The 23,619-nt window shown below is 39.6% G+C and overlaps 1 protein-coding gene across 1 annotated transcript in view; it reads left to right on the top strand.

Moving 5' to 3' along the window:
- The window catches only part of CKMT2 (creatine kinase, mitochondrial 2), a 43,792-nt gene extending 21,922 nt beyond the window's left edge, over positions 1-21,870 (top strand). Inside the window, exons 4-10 of the mRNA XM_089493814.1 lie at positions 4,166-4,261; positions 5,047-5,268; positions 8,167-8,252; positions 12,079-12,202; positions 13,702-13,836; positions 14,038-14,163; positions 21,612-21,870. Coding sequence (XP_089349940.1) covers positions 4,166-4,261; positions 5,047-5,268; positions 8,167-8,252; positions 12,079-12,202; positions 13,702-13,836; positions 14,038-14,163; positions 21,612-21,731 — 909 coding nt within the window. The 3' untranslated portion in view covers positions 21,732-21,870. The remainder of the gene's footprint in view (positions 1-4,165; positions 4,262-5,046; positions 5,269-8,166; positions 8,253-12,078; positions 12,203-13,701; positions 13,837-14,037; positions 14,164-21,611) is intronic.
- The last annotated feature ends 1,749 nt before the right edge of the window (positions 21,871-23,619 follow it).

The raw sequence follows: 23,619 nt of genomic DNA, 5'->3' as shown, positions 1-23,619 counted from the left end.
ACAGCCTGCAAGTGAGAGGCCACAGAGTTAAAATTGGCCCTTGCTCCACATATGGCTGCCCACCTCCAATACGGATACATCTCCAGTGTAAAGTATTATAGCTTTTCTCTTGAACAAGAAACAAACAAAACCCAAACCAAAAATTGATATTTTGACAGATGGATAATCCAGGCATATATCAAAAAATATTTTCAGAGAATAGGCAAGACAAAACCCGATGAAAGAATAGGTTTAAAATATTTTAAAATATTTATATACTTCTTTCCTTGACTGTGTTTTCTGAAAACAAAACAGATTCTTGTTTTATTTATTAGGCTCATAATAACCATTAACAGTTCACTGCTTGGCAAACCACCCCAAAAATGGAGAAATATTTTCCACTCCAAACAGGAAGAAATATATAATTATTGTAGGTTTTCAAAATCAATTCATAAGCCTCCTGATTTAGAGACTAGAACAACTGTAGCAGCCAGCAGGACAGATGATTCCTGAAAAGGGGCAATTCTGATTCTTAAGTAGAAAAAGCTGCCATAATAGTCTAAAAAGGCAGTGTTTTGCTGTCATTCTGGCTACAGCAATGTGCAGTTCAAGAGCAGTCTTTTGAATCATCCTGTTACTTGCCTAATGACACTTAATATATTAACTTCTAACTCTAATTCCAAGATATTGTGCCTTGTAAAATTACAGTATACTAAATTGTCTCTTATTTTGTTATTTTTAAGGATTTCTTGTCATTAGAGTTGTGAATTGCAAGAAAACATCCTTCCAGGGTCACTCCCTTCCCTCATCTTGGAGAGAAATGGCAGTTTTGTTTTTTATTTCTAATGTATATTAACATATGCATGTTAAACTGGGGTGGGCATGCTCCAAACATTAGAGGCATGCATCTGCCAGTTTTGTCACCTCTCAACTCTGCAGCTATGCTGTCACCTCTGCTACTTTGGCACTGGATGTAATGTTACACCATTCCCAGTCACCTTTTGGATTATTGGGGGAATACCTTGCAGTTTCAGTGCAGCGGACTGCATCCCCAAACCACCATTTTAAAGCAATCCAAAGAGATTTTTCAGCTAAAAACTGGGGAGCAGTTGCTAGGGGTTGCGGTGATTGTGGGTCCCAAAGTTTGCTCTCAACCCCTTCCACAACTGCATATTGTCCTTTGGTTACACAATTCCCATTCCTTTTTGTAACCTGAAGCACTATGAGTTATGATGTCTGACACTTTTCATAGTGTAGCAGCTAAGATGCTTCACCTTTAGTGGGACTTTGACACAGAAGAGAAAAAAGGGCTGTCCCTACCATTAGACAGAGTGGGTAAACTACCTGGTGACAGATACCGGTGGGGTAGAGCAGTGGCAGTTTTTTCTGCTGTGCCCCATGAACTACCCTGTTGCCCTCATATGTAGCAGAAAACATTGTCCTGTCACCAGTGTTTAGGTCCTTTGAGAAGAATGTCTAGTCGTAACCGACTGTAGGGGATGGTGCTCATCTCCATTACTAGGCCAAAGAGTCAGCGTTGTCTGAGGACTACTCTGATGGTCATGTAGCCAGCATGACTGCACCAAACACTGTTGCCTTCCCCACCAAAGTGGTACCTATTCATCTACTTGCATTTGCATGCTTTCCAACTGCTGGGTTTTTCACTAGTGTTTAACCAAGCATTTAAGTGCCAGTCTGATTGGATTCTGCATGTGGAATTAGGAGGAGGGCATCATCCTAAACTTCATTTTAAGAAGCCCAGTGTTCTCAGCTGGCAGCACAAGCCTCAGGGTGCTGAACTCTGGCCCTGGTATCATGTTCAAGCCTAGTATGTCAAATGTACCCCTTATAATTAGGACCCCCAGAAAGAGCATCCCTTGAACCACATTCCTCTGAGGAAATCCCCTGAGAGGGAGCTTATGTTTTCCACTGCCTGTTTGGAAGTGCAAGAACAGCCCTCCACTCTTTAGGAAAAGAATGCAAATCGGAAGATATAGACTGTCCAAAGTGGAATCAAATCCAAACGCCTGTTAACCTTCAGACTTTGCTGTTGGCTTGGAGCTATCCTGGTTCTTACAATTCCTGAATAGCTCTCCCTGTTAATTGACTAATGTCACACTAGCAATAGCAAGTACATTGCTATACTATTTACCGATGTATTAAGTGGTTTACAAAGTGTAAGCTAATTGCCCTCAACAAGCTGGGTACTCATTTTAGAGACCTACGGAAGGATGCCAGGCTGAGTAGAACTGTATAACAGTGTATAACACTACACTGTTATAGCGCTATTATTCCACTTTAACTCCTATGGTTGCCTCCTGTGGAATTCTGGGGGTTGTAGTTTAGTGGAGCCAAGAGTTCTGTGGATAAGAATTCTAAATGCCACTCCCTAAACTGCAAATCCCAAGATTCCATGGGTGGCAACCGTAGCAGTTAGAGTAGAATAATAGCTAGAACAGTGTAGTGTGATATTCAGCTAAGATTGTATCAGCACTTCACAGTTTCAACACTTTGATATCACTTTAACTGTCATGGTCCACCCTACAGAATCCAAGGATTTGCAGTCTGGTGAAGTACTTCGAATTTTCTGTTAGAGAGCTTTAGAGTACTCTCCTAAATTACATTAGAGAAGTCAAACTATCCCGCCAAACTACAAATTTCAGGATTAATTCAAATTGAGCCAAGCCAGTTAAAGTGCTTTCCTGTATAACTATGTAAGATAGAGTCTAACCCACCCTCAGGTCCATCAAGCAGGACACTTTTATGTGAACAAAATTCCTCCATTTTCCATTTACCCACCATTTCTGGCATTAAAAGCCCACACAAAGAAAAAAATCAGCTAATTTTTAGGGACTTCACATTTGCGCTTTGGCTATGAAGTGTGTAACAACTATGTATGGTAGGTCATACTGAGAAAGGTGGCTAGCCCAGACTCATCCAGTAAGGGTCAAAGCCTCCCTGAAAATCCTACATGCGCTATTGCTATTCAACACTCCAATTCTAATTACCTCAGATGAATAATCTGACATCTCTAAGGACTAATTGCCTCAAAATATAGCAGACTAATAATAGGATAAGATGAATATTTGTGTTGGTTGGGAATAGTTGTATTGTTTTTTTAAAAAAGACAAAGCATATTTTGAGATACAATGGGGATTTTTAAAACAGATCAGATTTTAAAAGACGCAAAGAGAAACACTGCAAATTATGGCGAGGAAAAAAAACAGGGAAAGGAGGAAAAAGACTTTGTCAGGTAGTCCCTAACATTTAAACTGTCACTACCAGATATACTAGCTAATTAATGTAATTTGTGCATAGGTTAGTGATGGGAACTATAATTTTCTAGAAGACAGATTGTTCTACTGAAGTGCTAACGCTCTCTGGGAACTCTTTGTTAATTCTTCTTTGGATTTAGAATTCAATACTAGCACTATTAATTTAAATGCAACATGACACAGTCATACAGGACTTATTATAACTTCCTTGATGACCAGAGCAAATGGTAAGCCTGGAATGCACAAAAGCAGAAAAGTATTCATCATAACTGTCAAAATTGCACCTTTCAAGCCAGTGCTATCAGGAGGAGAGTTAAGTCAATGCTTCAAATAGTGAATTAGAAGGAAGTGGCAAAAGGGTCCTTTCTTTCTTTCTTTCTTTCTTTCTTTCTTTCTTTTTGCAGGATTATCACCTACCACTTTTGGCAAGAGAGAAGGGTACTGATGTCTCTGAATAGTGCTTATATAATTTCTTAAATATATTGTATACCTTTTTTTAAAAAGGCAGAAAAACTAACAATCAAAATAAATTTAATAAGTAGAAGAATATGCAGAAGAATATTAGGTAAAGATACATAGTATAAGTTACGATCATGAAATAGTTATTACTAATAGAATAATAAAGTTAGTATAGGATAACATTCATGTCTTCTCAAACATGTGCCAGAAAAGCAGGGTCTTAACTTAAAAACAAATCTTGAATTGGACTGCTGAACACCTCTATTGAGGGATTAAATAAGTAGAATCTCAGAAAGTTACTTTTGAAAAGTGATCCATTACCAAAATCGTTCTAAGCCCCAAATAGTCAGTCACTGTAGTAGTTACTTTTTTCTTTGAAACCAATTCCTTCCATTTTCTGTTAAATTACAAACTGTGGAAATAATAATCGATATATGCTATTGACTCTATAGGTATTTGCAGAGATTTTTGACCCTGTTATCAAAGTGAGGCACAATGGCTATGATCCAAAAGTAATGAGGCATCACACTGACCTGGATTCTTCCAAGGTAGGACTTGATTTAGGACTAAGGAGAAAAATGCTCATCTGTACAGAAAATGGTAATGAGAATAATAATAAAGCTACTGCATGAAAATAATGAGAATATTTATATTGGTATTTTATATTAAATATTTCTTACAAGACAGAGAAGAACAGGACTATATTAAAAGAACCAAGAGCTAAAACAACATAATTAAAATCTCCTGGTTTTTAATTTGTGTGTATTATTGAAATGCGGAAGACTCTCATTTTTAATGGGAAAAGAAGGTTAATCCTATTTGTCTGAACACAGTTATAGTCCTTACTGTGATATGGAACTCAGACTGTAGAGGGGTCCCAAGTTTGTGGAGTATAACCTGTGTCCAGCCAAAGGAATATACAAATCTCCCTTCTGACCTTCCCATGGGGACAGACAAAACTCATGCAGCCTCCCCCCGAATCCTCAGAAAATGTGTGTAAAGACCCACAGGATTGCTCACTACTACCAGTGGTACCATTAAGTAGAGTGCTGTTGGAGCTGGTTTTCATTATCATGAAATGGCAGAAAATGTTTATTTTTAAAAATGTATTATTATTGTAGTTTTGCTCCCAAGGAGAGGTCCTTGCAGAGAAAATCTGATCTTACATGTTGCCATTTGTGTTCTGCCTCAGGCAACAAAATGTCTTGGGCCAGACCTGGAATGAATAAATGAATGAACTTTGTATCCCACTTTTCTTCTGGCATAGGACGAGTCCTTAATATAACATAAAGTTCTCTCAATACATTTTGTCACAACCTTTCTGTGTATTCAGATTACCCAGGGACAATTTGATGAGCGTTATGTCTTATCATCCCGCGTACGCACTGGTCGCAGTATCCGAGGGCTCAGCCTACCTCCTGCCTGCTCCAGGGCAGAGAGGAGAGAAGTTGAAAATGTTGTTGTTACTGCACTGGCAGGACTGAAAGGAGACCTTGCTGGAAAGTATTACAGTCTGACCAGTATGTCTGAGAAGGAGCAACAACAGCTTATTGATGTAAGTACAATGCCCAGCTCTGGAAGCTGAGCACGGATCATCAAACTATTGTTAGCATTGCATTTGAATCCTAAACAGTTAAATATTGTCTGAAACAGTTCCTGAGACCAAGATGTCCCAGAAGATTTAAGCTTCCACTGTTGTTGTTGTGTACTTTCCTGTCGTTTCTATGGTGACTCTAAGGCATTTTCTTGGGAAGATTTTTACAGAGGGTTTGCCTTTGCCTTCCTCTGAGGGTGACAGAGTGTAATTTGCTCAAAGTCACCCAGTAGATTTCCTTGGCTGAATGGGGGATTGAACCCTGGTCCCCCAGTTCAAAACTTATACCACTATACCTCACTGGCTCTCTTCCATATATGTATGTACACTGTAGAATTTACACTAAATTTTAAATTTAAATTTGTAGAATTTAGGTTTTCCTTAGGTGTATGTTTTAATGAAAAGCAGCTTCTGCAGTTTGAACCAACATCTCCAGAATTTGATAAAACACAATCCATCACACAAACTCATTCTTAAATCAGAACCTCTATATTTGCCCACATTTACATACACAGGAAGGAGCTCAGTGTCTACAAAAAGAACTATAAAATTCATTGCATTGTTTATAATTACAGCATCACATCCAGACTTAGTTGTCCTTAGCACAGACCCACTGAAAGCCATAGAATTGAATTGTGATTAACATGTCCCATTGATTTCTGTGAGTGAGATGAAAGCATGTCAATATCCAACACAGAGGTTTGACATTTCGGTACATGCAGAATTATGGCCCTTTGCCCTTTGGTACAAGCTTGTACACAGGTGTAATTTGGCAGATGTGCAGACTGTGGTGCATTTGCAGTGTAGAAATAATGCAGTCTGACACCACCTTAAATGATGTAGCCCCGTCCTTATGGAATCCTGAGATCTATAATTTTACAAGGTCTTTAGCCTTTGCTGCCAAGGAATGCTGGTGGCTCCCAAAATTACAAATCCCAGTATTCTCTAGGATGGAGCCATGACAGTTAAAGAGGTGTCAAACTGCATTATTTCTACAGTATAGATATACCCTGTGACACTTTTCATCTAGCTGGCTACATGCATCTAACAGTGTTAGGACATTACTTTTCTGAAAGGAGATAAAATGAATATAATTGTTAATTCTCACTGTCAGCCTTTCTTTGCAAAGAACAACTGAAATGGGCAAACCCATTTCATACCAAGGATTAACTGATGCCCACTGTTTAGGAAAGGAACTTGGTGGATAGTTCAGATACAAAGTAAAGGCTTTATATACAGAAAATGTAGGGTACAATTCCTGACACCTTCCATGATGTGAAGGCCCTCCGCTTAAGGTTCTGGACAACCACTACCAGTCAGTGAGCACTAAATGACAAATTGTCTGACTGGCTTCCTGTCATATATTTATGTTTCATGGACTAACTCTCTTCCATATCCCACTATGCCAGCCCCACAGCTTAACTTAGGTAATTACTAAACCAATTTCATTTTGGAATTGGATTATAGTATGGTATGCTGACATTTTCACACATGTGTAATTGTATCAACTTCCTTTTTTCCATTGTGATTTAATATATTACTCAGTTTACAAATGATGGTACACCAGGGGTTTGCAGGACTCCTGCCTCACCATGTGTGACCAGTACACTGATATGCATGCCATAAAACACTCCCACCTTCAGCTAGTCTCACTAAAGAAGCAACAGACTTTTAGTCACTGATTTGTTTTAATAAAACGTGTAAACCTGAGAGAACCAGAAAATTCACCATACAAAAAATCCTGTATTATTTCTCTGGTTTGCATTCTCAGGTCTCAATAAACAAACTACAGACCTAAGATCTGTGGTATGTTTTTTAGTGAGTCACTAGTATGCTCAGTTTTGAAAAGCTGAAATTCACTAAAATTCCAGCTTGTCATGCTGGTTAAATAAAGCCACTGTGCATTATGTCCTTTTGTGAATACATAGTAATCTGGAAAGTGAACGAAGATATTCATCTAAAATGTAGCAAATTGCTCATGGTCCTAAGAAGGCTCAGACATAAAAAGAAACGAGTATCATTTAATTCAAGATCAGATTACAAGATGAGTAACAGTTCTCTGATTGATTGACTGATTGATTGATTGTATTTCTGTGTTGCCTTCCAGCCCACAACAGCTCCCAAGTCAATGAACAAATAGAAAACCAATTGAAACAATACAAAGAGAAAAACATTTTTAAAGCACATTAAAATACTAATCTGTCAAGAAGATCAGTCAGTTCAGATTTCCAAATCTGGGGGGAAATTCAAATAGGGAAAAATTTGTAATCAAATTGGGATATATCATTCTGTATTTTTTATTTTTATTTATTTATTTGATGGGAGGAATAAAGATGGGACAGAAATGTCCAGTTAGAAGCTCAGTTTTATTTGGGTCTTAACTCATTGAGCAGAAATAGAAATGAGAATGAAGGACAGGATTAATCAGTAATATCAAAAAGGTCAGACCAAGCTGCTTTTCTGTTTCTACCATGGGATTTTAATAAGCTTCATGACTGAAAATTTGTATACTCAGGTTCTTAACATTTAGACTCCTCTCTTCAAGCCGCTGGGATATAACTTGGTTCACCAACATAAACATTAATTTCCTACCTTTTGATTCTGTATATTGTTTCTCCTTCAATTTGTTTTAACTGTATGCAACAGAATGGTTACTACTCTTATTAGAATCTCTGTCATTACATGTAAATAAAAACTTATAAAATTATCTGAGGAAACAGGCTGATAGTGCAGAAAAACCCAGAGGAATCTTTATATATTGATTGGCTGGCCTTTGGAACCTTCTTTACAGTGATAAATAGAAGACCCAGAATTTAATTGTTTTTTCCCCCTCTGCCTTGCATATCTGCTGGTCTGCAGGACCACTTCTTGTTTGATAAGCCAGTGTCCCCTTTGCTAACGTGTGCCGGGATGGCCCGTGACTGGCCAGACGCAAGAGGAATTTGGTATGGCATGGGAACCGTGTGCTAAATTTGTGAACAAACAAGTTTATTAATTCCTTGTTTAACAGAGGAACTGCTATTCCTAACTCTGATTGCATGCTTTGCACACATTCTATAATTGATGCTGACTTCTCTTTTTATTTTGTTCCATTAATTAATTTTAAAGGGAACAATAACAGGACACATTTTATATTTTTAAAGTTTTGACAAATCAACAGCAAAAATATGGCAATGAAATCAAATGTCTAGGGAAATGGCTTCTTTTCTTCAGTCCCTTCCTGTCCCCTGCTCCAGTTTTAATTTAAATGAAAGACATTGATTAAACTGAGCTGGCTTGTGGCAAGCATGATTTTAATTCTGTATTTGTCAGTCTTTTGGTGTTTCATTGCATGGATGCTATGTGAAGATACTGGCTGTTTATTTTGTTGTTGTCAGAAAAATCTTACTTCTTGGATTAAAGCTACACTGAGGAATATTTCAAAATTTCTGAGCATGGCTATCACTAATTGTTTTATATTTTGAAAGGTTGCTGTATACACTCGACTATAGACTGACCTCATGTATAAGTTGAGGGTATATTTTGTGGGCAAAATTATGGATTTTGATATGACCCATTAATAAGTTGAGGGTAAAACTTAGGGACATGTAGCAAAAGATGTAAAGGATGAAGCAAAGGAAAACGCTCCCAAAGAACTTACAAAATTCTGGCAGGCATAACTGTTTGGGCTCATCCTAAAGGCCGCTTTTGTTCAGAGAGATTTGCTATTGCCTTCCTCTGAGGTTGAGAGAGGGTGGTTTGCCCAAGGTCACCCAGAGGGTTTCCATAGCTGAGCATGGATTTGAACCCTGGTCTCCCAAAGTTGCAGCCCAACAATCAAACCACTACACTACACTGGTTCTGTGAGTGGGAGAGTATATAATTACACATGTAATTAATTTTTGTGCTGATGTTGTTATGGAACACCTAGAAAATTACTTACTTTTAAAGAAAAAATAATCACACTTTAGGCTTCAGACAAGATGTAACCTCAGGTGTTCTTGTTTCAAAATGTTCTACACTTGAGTGACAAATTTCCCCTCCCACCATTTGTTAAAAAAGATGTCCACGATCTTCCATTTCTCAGTTCCCATAGCAGCACATGGCTCATGCTGCGTTTGTTTCATAGAATAATATGTATTTTCTAGACTAACAGCACTTCATTATCAGTGGTACTGATAGTGAACAGGGTTGTTCTTCATATAACCCTTAGAAACCAGACCAATTATATTGTTACAATACAACAAATTTGTAGAAGTCTTCAGTAGCCTATATTTTTTAACTTTGACACAGTAATATCATCATTCAGTGCTTGACCCCTTCATAATAGTAGTAAAAAGGCAGTATAGGTTTGCCAGGTCAACACCTTTCTGCAGCTCAGTACCTGACACCTGGGTAGGTCATTATGACCTCAAAAAGAGTGTCATTGTGATGTTACAGAGTCAAGGCAGGAATGAATTGCAGGGTGGGCTGTAACTAGGGTCATCAGATTAAGAGCATCACATGTACTGAGATTTCAGGACCAAATCATGAGACCTGAGGCCAGTGCCCAGTGATGTCACAAGGGGCAGGCCACTGCTGCTGATGTCACAAGAGGCAGTCCCTGATGATGTCATTAAGCATGATAAATTAAATATTAATTGAAATAGCTCAGATCACGTCTTTTTTAAAAATAAAATAAAAAAATATAACAAATAAGAACACATTTCCTTCCTTGGAAACTGCATTTTCTAAGCAATCATCTAGTACCATTAACTAGTACCATTCTGTGATCACATTTTCTTTTCCTTTTTAATCAAGTTGTGGAATCCTCTCTCACTCCTTGTTTAGCAATCATCATCATAATAATAATGCTGTGGATAATCACCAAATGTTAGGGGAAGGAGAGGATGATGATGATGATGATGATGATGATGATGATGATGATGATAGCAATAATAATTATAATTATAGAAATAATAAACCTACAGGGCAAGAACCAGGCAGAGCAAGAGGTCAGTATCTCAGAATCGTAGAGTTGGAATGGACCACAAAGCTCCAAACACCTGCCCTGAAAGAATATACAACTAAAACATTCCTGAGAGATGTCCATCCAACCTCAGTTTAAAAGCTTTCAAAGAAGGAAGGTCCACCACCCAAGGCAGTCTATTCAATAGCTGTTCTTTGTCTTGACTACTCCTACATTTTGTCTAATGTTTAGGTGAAATATCTCCTAATTTTGTGTCATCTGGAAATTTGATAAGTCCACCTTCTATTTCATCATCCAACTAATTTATGAAGATGTTGACCAACATTAGGGCCAGGACGGAACAGTGTGATCTTGTCAGAAGCAAGTCCTGTTGAGCTGAATGGAACATATAACTTTTAAAAACTGATAATTTAATATATTCCAGTTATGGCTTGAAATGTTTCTTGGTGGAATGGATAAGGGAGAGGAGGAAAGGGAGGGAAAGCCCTGGTGTAGCCAGGAAAAGTAGGGGCAGAAGGAGAAAAAAAATGAAATCAAGAAAGAAAGGGATGGAAAAGGAGGAGTACAAATGTAGCCAGGAGAATTTTTGAGTTGGGGAAATAGAAAAAGAGAAGGAAGGGTAGCAGGGAAAGAAGGACAATGCAGAGTTGTGAAGAGGAGAAAGATAGAGAGAAGAAATGAAGACATATATAGAGGAGCTGTGGACAGACGAAGGGAGAAGGAAAAGGAGAGTGGGTGGAATCCTCTATAGTGAATCCTGGCCCAATTTCCCACCATACCTATTTACTGGTCAACAAATGTTGTGATCAGTGGTGGACTCTTCCACTGTCACTCAAGCGACTAACATTCCCACCTCCTTGCATGAAGAATTTCCATTGTAACAGGCAGAAACAGTCCCTATCACAATTTTGTCTCTCAGCAGAGATGACTCATGGGGAGAGGAGATGATAATATAAGCCAGCTGCTTCCTGAGATACAGGGAAACATACCTCTGCTGATCATAGTAGCTAGTGACTGGCAAGTGGGGATTGGTGACTTTTGTGGTACCTATGCAACCCCTAAAAGAGGGGGCAAATAGGGATTGTGAATTCAAAGCAGCCATGAATGTGTAACTCTGTTATGCATTTCATCTGTGAGCTGCCTTGAATCGCTACTGGGAGAAAGGCAGCATACAAATGAAATAAATAAAAATAAATAAATAATACCTACCAAACAGGATTCTAGTCAATGTGTGTGTGAGAGAGAGATAGGGAGGGAGGCGGGGAAGGAAAGTAGAAGATGTTTAGCCAGGAGTTCAGGGCGTGAAGGAGAAAGAGGTTGAGAAAGAGAGAGATAGGTAACATCAACAATGAAAAAAGAAAGGAATCAAGTGCCTAAGCAGAGCTGAAAAAGAAAGCTATTTATATCAGACTAACAATAATGAAATTCATGTGTGTTCCAATAAATGAAATTGCATTGCAGCTTCGAACATGGGAACAGAACTGGGGAAGTTAATAGGAAAATAGGAAAAAACACAAAACCACAATCCTGTAGTAATACATACAGGAAGAAGGAGAAGGCTGCCAGCAAATCCTTTAAAGAGTCAAAAGTAGCTGTTCTGAATTAGCCTGCAGAAGCATGGGCCAGCATCACAAATTGAAAAAGAAATTATTTTCAAGGCAGTGCTCTTATCCTGAAATTCCTCTCCCTGTCTGAAGGCTGAGGGGAGATGGGACAGGCCCATATTTCTGGGAACTCTAAAAAAGGGAGAGGTGATGAAATGTTGAGGCATGTTTTAAGGTTCATGCGACTGCAATGCCAACTGCTTATTCTTTTCCAACCAGGCACAATAATGACAAAACATTTCTTATTTGGATCAACGAAGAGGACCACACAAGGGTGATCTCAATGGAAAAAGGAGGCAATATGAAAAGAGTCTTTGAACGATTTTGCCGTGGATTGTTACAGGTAGGCACTCAGTTCTGTCATGGAAAAACATGGACTTTGGAAATCATTGTTATAGCATCTGTCTGTGCTTTTGTGCTATTGCTGGTAACTTTTCTGCTTATCTTAAGGTCTTCATGTTCTGATAGTTTTTAGAGAAGTGCAGAATAGGGTCACCACATGCAAAGGTGGACAGAACTCCTGCATGTTAAAGTGCTGTATGGGGAGGAGGATTTCAGCTGGCATGGCTTATTCAAAGAAATGGATCATTCTCTGTCTGCCTCTGGGTGGAGGATGTACTTTTCAATTCTCTACTTTATTTTTAATCTTCCAAATAGAAAAGAGTGAGAAGGTTTCTGAAAATCTAGTGCAAGTTTTCAAGGGAAGGCATGTTAATTGCAGGAAACTTTGCTTTTCGTTGTAGATGGAGACTCTTCCGGAAATGTCATTTCCCTTTGCAGTCTATAGTAACCTAATTTTAAGTTGTTTTCTAAGTTTAAAATCTAAAAGATGTGGTTTTTTTCTGCTTCACCTTCATAGAGAATATTGAGAATAATTTTAGTGCAAATATGCAGTGAATATTTCTTATCCAAAGAAATGGATCCAAAGAAAGTATAAGACAACCTAAGACAACCAAACCACAGTGCTATTGCATCAAATATGTCTAAAGATGTGCTTTTGTACCAACACTAAGGATAATGTGCAATTTTGGGAATAAAGATTCTGGAGTCATGTGGGTTGGGGAATGTAGGACTTGTGATTCAACACTTCTGGGGTATGGGAAAAGATTGGGGTGTTTCCTAAGGCTCTCTCAGAAGTATTCACTCTTTGGACAAGGTCTCTTCTGGCCCAGCTACTATGACCTTCAGCTTTCCAGTTAGTTCCTAAGGAAAACATGCCTATGATTGCCTACTGAAAAACATAAAATAAATCAGACTTCTAATCTGTAGCTCTTTAATCTCAAACAGGAAAAGTTGGTGATGAGCTAATTTGGTTGGAATATGCATGCTGATAACACATTAGAGAGCTGAGAAATAAGCCTGACACATTTTCCAATAGAGAATTCTGACTATCTGAAACCACTAGGTCTGTTTTCTTAGTAGAAATTCTTAGGCATAGATGGAAAAAACAGTAGGCTCCAAAGCTATAGATTTATTATATATCTTTTTAAAAGGCAAAAATGTACAGTCGGACCTCTGTATCCATGGGGAATCCATTCCGCCGCCCCCCTGCGAATACCAAAATATGCATATGCTCAGGTCCCATTTTTCTTAATGGTGGTGTGGTGCGTGCCTTGCTTCTACAAGTAGAATATTACAGATGTCACTGGCTATGCTGGCTGGGGGTTAGAGATAACTTTTGCAAGCTCTGTTTTGTCTGTACATCTGTCACAGCAAGCTTCAGTGCTGTGCAATTATAATATAAACTGCTGGGGGTAGAATGTATTTTAACAAGACACTGGTGCTTACCAACAGACAGCACATTTTTATGCTGTGGCTCATTACATTTTATTTCCCCTACAGGTTGAAAAGTTAATTAAAGAACGAGGATGGGAGTTTATGTGGAATGAACGCTTAGGATATGTCTTGACTTGTCCTTCCAATCTGGGAACAGGATTACGTGCAGGAGTTCATGTTAAACTTCCCAAGCTTAGCAAGGTTGGTAAGCACCTAAAGTGACTTTTCATCATAAATTAATCTTTTCCATTGTCAGTAAGAACAGTTTTCAAGAATTAGCATTGCCTCTACATATCTTCAAACTTAAAAATGTAAAATGTGAATGAAATAAACCATTGTTTTCAAGCACATCTGTAATACAAATCACCCACATTTAAAATAATGAAGTCTCGCTTATTACAGGATCCTAGATTTGCAAAGATCCTGGAAAACCTGAGACTTCAGAAGCGTGGCACAGGTGGAGTAGACACAGCTGCTGTAGCAGACATATATGATATCTCCAACCTAGATCGTATGGGCCGATCAGAGGTAAGCTTCTTACCCCTATTTTGAGATAGGATAGAAGCTCAAGCAAAAATTACTTATATTTGCAGTGCCATTCTATACATGTCTGTTCTTTGTTGTAGAATGCCCCCCCCCCCCCCCCCCCGGGAAGCCTCAAGGATGTGGATGCTGATTTTATTCTAGTGTCGAGTTAAAACACAGCTTTTCATTAAAATTTTTTGGACCTAATGATCACATTTGTACATGCACATGATTTTAAATTGTTTTAACATTACATTGTTTAATATGGTTTTAGTCTGTTTACATGATTCTTCTATGACTTGGGATTCTGAGAGTTGGAATCTTAAAAGGAATTTGCCCAAGTTCTGTTCAAAAGTATGTATGTGTGGATATGCTCACCTAAAATGTAGGACCTAAATTGAAATGAAGGGAAAAGCTTACATGATAGATAAAATTAAACAGAACTATCTGGCCTGAATCTTTTTAATGAGGTTTGGGAGAATTCTATAAATCATACCATAGGAAGAGATCCTAAGCAATGATCTAAGTAATCCTCCTATATTAAAGCAGGGCTTTTTTTCCAATGGCATTGCCCTTCCATGGTGGTGGGATTGTCTGCTGAGAAGCAAGAGGCTATGCTGCTGGCAGGGTCCCCCATGTCAGACAGGCTTTTGTTGAGGAACCAGACTAAATGTGCCAAACAGCTACTAGGCAGCAGTAGTAGTGGGGCTAAGAATCTTGCAGGGACAACAGCAGTGGCATCATAGCTAACATTTGTTAGTGCTGTGCAGTAGGAGGCAGAGTAAACCCCTTTTGAATGTATTTTACCATGAAAACCTTATGATGAGACAATCCAAAATGAAACAAGAGATAGTGGCAGAAGATGGAACTCCCAGGTCAGATGGCACTCAGTGAGCTACTGGGGTGGAGCAGAATACAACTATGTGTAGTGTTGTGGGTGACAACACTACTGGACTCAAGCCAAAAGGATGTTCAGCTGTTGACATGCTCAGAGATGAAAGGAAAGTCCAAAGCTGCACAACACATATTTTAGGAACATATAATGTGAGACGCATGAATCAGGGGAAGCTAGACATAGTAAAATAAAAAATAGGAATAATAATAATAGGTTTTATTTATATCCCTCCTCTCCAAAAGGGTTGATTCCAATATTTGTAGTGAGAGAACTAAAGTAGACAGGAAAGGAACATTCAAGTCACCTAATTGACAGTTTTCCTCAGAAAATGAAAATCTAAGAAGAAATGGGGTGGCATTAATAGCGAGGAGAAATGTAGCAAAAGAAGTCAACCAATATCAGTCTGAACAAATAATATCAAAAGATGTCAGGAAAAATCCATCAATATAACCACAATCCAAGTTTATACTCCAACTAGAGAGGCAGAAGAAGAAGAAATTGAAAGATTCTATGATGGAGTCCAGGAGGAAACTGATCACACACCAACACAGGATTTTGTGTTAATCATAGTCCATTGGAATGCAAAAAGAGAAAGCAGAATCAAAGACTGTAGAAAAATTTGGCCTAGTATCAAGAAATGAAGCAGGAGAGCAACTGAATTTTGTAAGGCCAACAGATTGTTAATTGCAAACACATTATTCAAGGAAACAAAGAGACAACTATATACATGGACATCATGTGATGGTCAATATAGAAATCAAATTGGCTACCTGGTTGGAAACAGGAGCTCTGTTCTCTTTGCAGTACAAGGAGCACTTTGTGGCAAAGACCATGAGTAGCTGATATCAAAAATTAGAGTAAAGCTAAAGAAGTAAAGCTAAAGTGGCTTTTAACCTCTTTGAAGGTGGGGTGTTTTGACGACACACGAGGAGAAACCGTGAGGAAAGCCAAATGAAGCCATGCTCCAGGACTAAAAGCAGGAGCAAAAAGAAGCTGGGATAGTTCAATTCAAGGTGGAAAAGACCCACCTTCATCACACTGGCATATAAACAGCCTGGTACCATTTGGGGACTGAAGCAAAACAAAAAGGCTTCCACCAATCATGCAATGGATGTAATTACAACATACACAAACTAGACAGTTCAACAGAGAGCATGGGTTGAAGGGGGCATGTATGGAGGGCCTCCGTTATTGTGCTTTGCCAATGTACCACTGGGCACACTCATGCACTGTACATGCAGCGCATCACACATGCAATTCTGTGGCCAGTGATACAGGTGGGCATCCAATGGGATGGCATCTGGTCAGGAAAAAGGGGGTAACTGGAGGTTGCAGGCAGTGTGTTTGTGCAATGGTGCACATACATGGTGCAGGGGTGACAAAAACTTGCACAATGCATCTTGATAGTTGCATGGTGGGTGTTTGGCCTACCTTGGGAGCAGGCTATGGGGGTATAGACCCATAGGATTTTGACTCACTTTCAGAAAACCCAGGATCAAGTTGCTTTTTCTTGCCCATCTTCTTTGCCTCAGTGTATAGTTGTGAAAGCTGGATAGTGAAGAAACCTGATAGGAAGAAAATCAACTCTTTCTAAATGTGTTGGAGAACAGTTCTATGACTGTCTAAAAAGACAAATAAATGGATCCTAGAGCAAATCAAGCCTGAACTCTCCCTAGAAGACAGGATGACTAAATGTAGACTGTCATACTTTGAAAATATAACGAGAAGACAAGACTCATTAGAAAAAATAATAATGCTTGGTATGGTAGAAGACAGTAGGAAAAGAGGAAGACCACATTACAGATTGATAGACTCAATCATGGAAACCACAGCTCCAAGTCTGCAAGACTTGAACAGGGATGTTGAAGACAGGGTAACTTAGAGGTCCCTCATTTGTAAGGTTGCCATAAGTCAAAGTCAACTTGATGGCAGTTAACAACAACAAAGCAGGATTTATTGTACCCAGGCCACCTTTATCTTCTCAATTCTGTACTCATTTGACAATGGATCCAATATGTAAAGGATGAAACCAATGAAGCAGGTACATTCATTACCCCAAAGAATGTTCAATTTAAATAAGACAAGACAGAGCAGCCCAAGAGGACAGGGAAATTTCATTATCAGACATGTATTTTTCACTATATAATAACATTAATGTGATCATAAGATAAATGTTTTTTTCCTTTGCTTTTCCCACCGGAACAAAATAAAGCTATTTACTTTTGGTTTGCTTCAGTCACTGGTCAATACAAACTTAATAGATTTTCCACCATCTAGCAATCTGGAAAATAAGAACTCTAGTTTCCCCACATGGATTGCTTGTAAAGGGAGAATAAAATAAATGACTAAATCACTCAAATATCTCATACTGTGAAGGAAAAAAAATCAATTTAGAATCAGTCTTTGGCACAATCAAAAACATTGGCTTAGGCAAATTGTTTAATAAACCACCACTCAAAACAGGTAATGGGCCATTTTCTGAGGCTTAGAAATATCAGTAGTACAGTGTCCTTAATATTAGCAGTGGAAATAAAACATGTCAAAAAGGTTTAGCACACTGCTATTTCAGCCAGGCTTTGATTGGGCTGTCCAGCTCAGGCGTGTCATCTGAATTATCAGACAATAGCATCAAGTTTTTTAAAAGGCAACAAATGTCAGATGCTGTCACTGGATAGAACTTGAGTGCTTCTCCTTCATCTGGTGGACTCTCAGAACTGTTGCTTGGAATGTCCTCCTAGCAGTGAACTATTCTTTGTTCTGGACTGGATTTGCCCATTGAGACTGACCATTGAGTCCTTCTTCACATGAAGACTTATAAAACCTCATGCTTAACCTGAGACCTTTCTTCAGAAACAACTACCATGTTCAGGCATTATTCATATCTAGGCTGAGTACATGTACTATTTTAAATGGAACAGTACCGTCATATTTCCAGACTCTCCCATTGTTTTAATATAAATGTACCGTTTTCAAGAAAGATGCCCTGTTATGTCGCAAAAATATTGAAATTGTGGTTGTCAAAAAAAAGTGCCATGGAGTGCGAGATGTTTTATGTTGAAAGAGCATAATTTGCTGCACAAAATTACATCATTGGAGAAATATCCATGGTACAATCGTGGTGAAATACAGTCCCCCCTAGGTCTACCTAAATTTTTGTATGAGGCCACTGAAGAATAATTGTTAGCTCAATATATTCATGTAATAAAACTTTTGTTATCATCTCACCTTTCCATGAATATGGAATATTACATAACCCTGTCCTGTTTTTGCCATCCCAATGTCCCATTTTTGTCCTACGGAAATATGGTTAGCCTACTCGTATCATTTCCTCAACAGGTGAGCAAGAGAGCTCCTAGCCCTGCCCTAACTTTTCTCAGTAGGCAACATTACTAAAGGGGAGAGGTTCCTGGTGTATGGGGGTAAGGGTAACCATCCTCTTCAGGCTTATCACAGCCAGCCAGTGGTGGTTCTCATGCCAGTGCAGTGGGGAATCAGCTCTGGGTTTAAGTCCACATTTTAGAGGAACTATTGAATGTGGTGAACCTATTTTAGGAATAGGATTCAGTAGTTTCAATAGCCCCTTTAAACTAAAACTGAGAATGGATTTACTGCACCACTGGCATCAAAGCTGTCAGCTGCAACTGACAGACACGCATCCTAGACTTTAGGAGAGCGGATTTCAGTAAACTTAGAGAAGTATTGAGGGCAATTCCATGGTCAGAAATACTAAAAGATAAAGGAGTTCAGGACGGATGGGACTTTCTCAAAAGGGAGATACTGAAGGCACAATTTCAAACAGTTCCAGTGAGAAAGAAAAACAGGAGGTGTCTCAAGAAACCAGGATGGATGACTAAGGAACTTTCAACCGAGCTAAGTTTGAAACGGAACATGTATAAGAAATGGAAAAAGGGGGAAATCACGAAAAAGGAATTCAAAGAAATAGCAGGCATGTGTAGGGGTAAAGTCAGAAAAGCTAAAGCGCAGAATGAACTAAGGCTTGCTAAAGAGGTTAAGAACAATAAAAAGGGCTTTTTTGGATATGTCTGCAGCAAGAGGAAGAAGAAGGAAACGGTAGGGCTACTGCGTGGAAAAGATGGCAAAATGCTAACAGAAGACAGAGAAAAGGCAGAATTACACAACACCTTCTTTGCCTCAGTCTTCTCAGAAAAGGCAAAGGGTGCTCAACCTGAGGATAATGGAGCAGAGGACAGAATAGGGGAATTTCAGCACAGAATAAGTAAAGAGATAGTAGAGGAACACCTTGTTAATCTAAATGAATTTAAGTCTCCGGGACCAGATGAACTCCATCCAAGGGTATTAAAAGAACTGGCAAAAGTAATATCGGAGCCAATGGCAATCATATTTGAAAACTCCTGGAGAACAGGAGAGATCCCAGCAGACTGGAGGAGGGCAAACGTTGTCCCCATCTTCAAAAAGGGGAAAAAAGAGGATCCCAACAATTATCGTCCAGTTAGTCTGACATCAGTTCTAGGAAAGATTCTGGAGCAGATCATTAAACAGAGAGTTTGTGAACATCTAGAAGGCAATGCCATAATCACAAAAAGTCAACATGGGTTTCAGAGAAACAAGTCATGCCAGACAAATCTAATCTCTTTCTTTGATAAAATTACCAGCTTGGTAGATGAAGGGAATACTGTGGATATAGTATATCTTGATTTCAGTAAGGCCTTTGACAAGGTTTCCCATGACATTCTTGCCAACAAGCTTGTAAAATGTGGGCTAGACAAAGGAACTGTTAAATGGATCTGTAATTGGTTGACCGGCCGAACCCAAAGAGTGCTCAACAATGGCTCCTTTTCATCCTGGAGAGAAGTGACCAGTGGGGTCCCACAGGGCTCTGTCCTGGGCCCAGTGCTATTCAACATCTTTATCAATGACCTGGATGACAGAATTGGGAGCATACTTATCAAATTTGCAGATGACACCAAATTAGGAGGAATAGCTAATACCCCAGAGGACAGGATCAAGATTCAAAATGACCTGAATAGACTAGAAAGCTGGGCCAAAGCTAACAAAATGAAATTCAACACAGAGAAATGTAAGGTATTGCACTTAGGGCGGAAAAATAAAATGCACAGATATAGGATGGGTGACACCTGGCTGAATGAAACTACATGTGAAAGGGATCTAGGAGTCCAAGTAGACCACAAGTTGAACATGAGTGAACAGTGTGATGCGGCAGCTAAAAAGGCCAATGCTATTTTAGGCTGCATCAATAGAAGTATAGTGTCTAGATCAAGAGAAGTAATAGTGCCACTGTATTCTGCTTTGGTCAGGCCCCACCTAGAATATTGTGTCCAGTTCTGGGCGCCACAATTCAAAAAGGACATTGAGAAACTGGAGCGTGTCCAAAGGAGGGCGACAAAAATGGTGAAGGGTCTGGAGACCATGCCCTATGAGGAACGACTTAGGGAGCTGGGGATGTTTAGCCTGGAGAAAAGAAGGTTAAGAGGTGATATGATAGCCCTGTTTAAATATTTGAAAGGATGTCATATTGAGGAGGGAGCAAGCTTGTTTTCTGCTGCTCCAGAGAACAGGACCCGGAACAATGGATGCAAGCTACAGGAAAAGAGATTCCACCTGAACATTAGGAGGAACTTCCTGACAGTAAGGGCTGTTCGACAGTGGAATGCACTTCCTCGGAAGGTGATAGAGTCTCCTTCCTTGGAGGTCTTTAAACAGAGGCTGGATGGCCATCTGTCAGGGATGCTTTGATTTGGATTTCCTGCATGGCAGGGGGTTGGACTGAATGGCCCTAGTGGTCTCTTCCAACTCTACGATTCTATGATTCTATGATTCTAACTGCTTTCTATGAGAGTAAAATAGTGATTGAGCAGGTGGGATAAGACATTCCCCTGCTTGAATGTTGAAGAAAGCAAAGTGATTAATGCTGGGATATGGCTAAGGTCTTCCTGGCTTGGGTATCTTTGTGGTCCTTGGCTTTAACATCCTGGCTTGGGCTCTTTTCACAGGCTCAGTTCCTGGATCATGTAAGTTCCACGGATCAATGTATTCCCAAGCCCTCTAGACAATTCTCTTTCCCACAATCTCCCTTTTGTTTATGGTTCTCAGGATTCAACTCCATGTTTTGACAAATGGCAATTGACATTGATATTGAATATGTGGAGGCTACTAGCTACACCAGCTAGCATTTTCTATACCTTCAGCTATTAGAGAAAGAGGGCTATACTATACTGCGGAGATACTGCCTCTTCTGGGATCCAAAATTCAGCAAGATCACATGATGGATTCTTTCTGGACTGCACCACTTCAGACTGCAGATTGTATATTCAGACTGGTCTTTTAGAGAGCTCTAGTGCCTCACCAAACTACAAATCTTTGGATTCTGTAGGACAGAATCATGGCATCTAAAGTGGTGTCAAACTGCTTTAATTCTTCAGTGTGGATATGCCATTTGAGTCCCATTACTAGGAGAAATAAATGAATAAAATAATAGTAGTGATAAATAATTATCAGTTCAGTTCCTTAACTTTATTATATAATCTCAACAGGTTTTTCTTTCTTTTTTTTTAAGGTGGAACTTGTTCAGTTAGTCATTGATGGTGTGAATTATATGGTTGACTGTGAGAAAAAGTTGGAGAAAGGTCAAGATATCAAGATACCGCCACCACTGCCCCAATTTGGAAAGAAGTAAAACCGCTTCCAGTGACTATCAACTGACCTGAAATGTGTCTGTTGCGGCAGATTTTTAAGCCTGTATATTCAATTCCTTAAAATCTTGCTACTAAGAAAACATCCTAGCACAAATTCAGTAAAATGCTGCTTCTGCCTCACATGTTTTATGTTTCAATAACTTATTTTGGAAGGACAGGTCTTAGCATTCAAACAAGCCAATCTATGGGGGTGGTGAGGTTGGTAGGTTAGGCCACCATGATGTATATGTGATTCCAGCAGCAAAGCAGATAGCAAAATAGCCGGGATGGGGTAAGGTAGCAACATCAAGAGTGTTTACTACAGTATCCCTGAGAACATGAGCAGCACCCACCAATCACTGCAATGAATACCAGTTACACCTATAATAGCTTGTCCATAGAGAAAGGCACTAATCAACCTGCAGAAACAATGGGAGTGTCATGATTATGCCACCTTGCCCATACAATCCACCCACACGATGCACACCTCCATGGTCCCACTGCTTTAATTTGGCTGCCCATGCCAGCCAACCACATAGTCCATGGTAATTGGTATGTAGCTACTGGTTCTTCTGCTAGCATACTACACCATGACATGCCATCAATTGCTCCTCCACTTCATACAACTCACCTACCCGGTCATCACACTAGCTCTATCTGAGGTGTAGCATAGGGAGAATCAAGCGGCTTAGAACACAACATGACTCGCAGTGGAGGTGGAATACTGTGAAGGGTCCCTTTCCACTGCTTATTTCAGCATGGGCAGCTGAAGTAACAAATGGTAAGTACTGAGTTCAAAGCTTTTACATAAATTGTAATTTATCTGTACATAAATTGAAAGGGAATATGACTGCAGGCACTGCATCAACAACAGCATACAACAAACAGTCAGATATTTATCCAAGTATAAACAGTATCACCTTCATATTTCATCTATTTTATTTCTTACCACACAATACCCTTCCCAAATTTACTCTGCTTTCCATAGTGTGCAGACGGACAGGTTGCTTACCTGTAACAGTATTTCTTCGAGTGGTCATCTGCGAATACATACAAATGGGTTTTACTGCGCCTGCGCAGTGCTGCTCGGAACCTACTGGAATCACTGGGCAGAGTTTACTCTGCAACATATTGAAACTTTTTGGCGGTAACTCCGCCCACCCGTTATAAGGCCCCTGCCTTCCCGCTCTTTTCCCCAGTTCCGCAATTTTTCCGCCAAGCAGGCGAAGGAAGAGAGCCAATGAGAGCAGGACACTGAGGGGACGGACGGGTGGGATTTGTATGTATTCGCAGATGACCACTCGAAGAAATACTGTTACAGGTAAGCAACCTGTCCTTCTTCTTCGTGGTCTCTGCGAATCATACAAATGGGTTTAGACTGACAAGCTTAGGTATGCGGCGGAGGGAGTGTCCTGAAACCAAAGCTATGGTAAACCAAAGGTTTATTTATTACAAATAAACATCCTGAACCATAAAGAGTCAGTCTTTTTGTTCATGCATAGATAAAATAGCAACAACTTTGCTAAACCTGAGAAGGGAGCAGAGGTCATGCAAGACCGATCCCATAGGAGTTGTGCAAATCAACATTCAACAGTATAAACAGTGTAACTGTATAACACAAATACATCAGTAGTGCAATCAATGCAACCCTGAGACCAACACAGCCCTCCCGAAAGCTGCGTCTCGGATTGCCCTGGTGTCCAACCTGTAATGCTTAATAAAGGTAAGGGGTTGGGACCAGACAGCAGCCTTACAGACATCCTCCAAAGGAATACCAGACAGGAATGCTGAGGATGCCGCCACAGCTCTTGTGGAATGTGACCGAACCCTGCCAGGGAGAGGTTTGCCCAGCAGTTCATAGCAGAGGTGGATGGTACTGGCCACCCATTT

This window comes from Sceloporus occidentalis, unplaced genomic scaffold, assembly GCF_023333645.1.
Source record: "Sceloporus occidentalis isolate IW3139 unplaced genomic scaffold, rSceOcc1.0.p SCAF_1, whole genome shotgun sequence".
Taxonomy (NCBI): domain Eukaryota; kingdom Metazoa; phylum Chordata; class Lepidosauria; order Squamata; family Phrynosomatidae; genus Sceloporus; species Sceloporus occidentalis.
The sequence above is the reverse complement of the archived record's forward strand: the minus strand, read 5'-3'. Positions and strand labels throughout refer to the sequence as shown.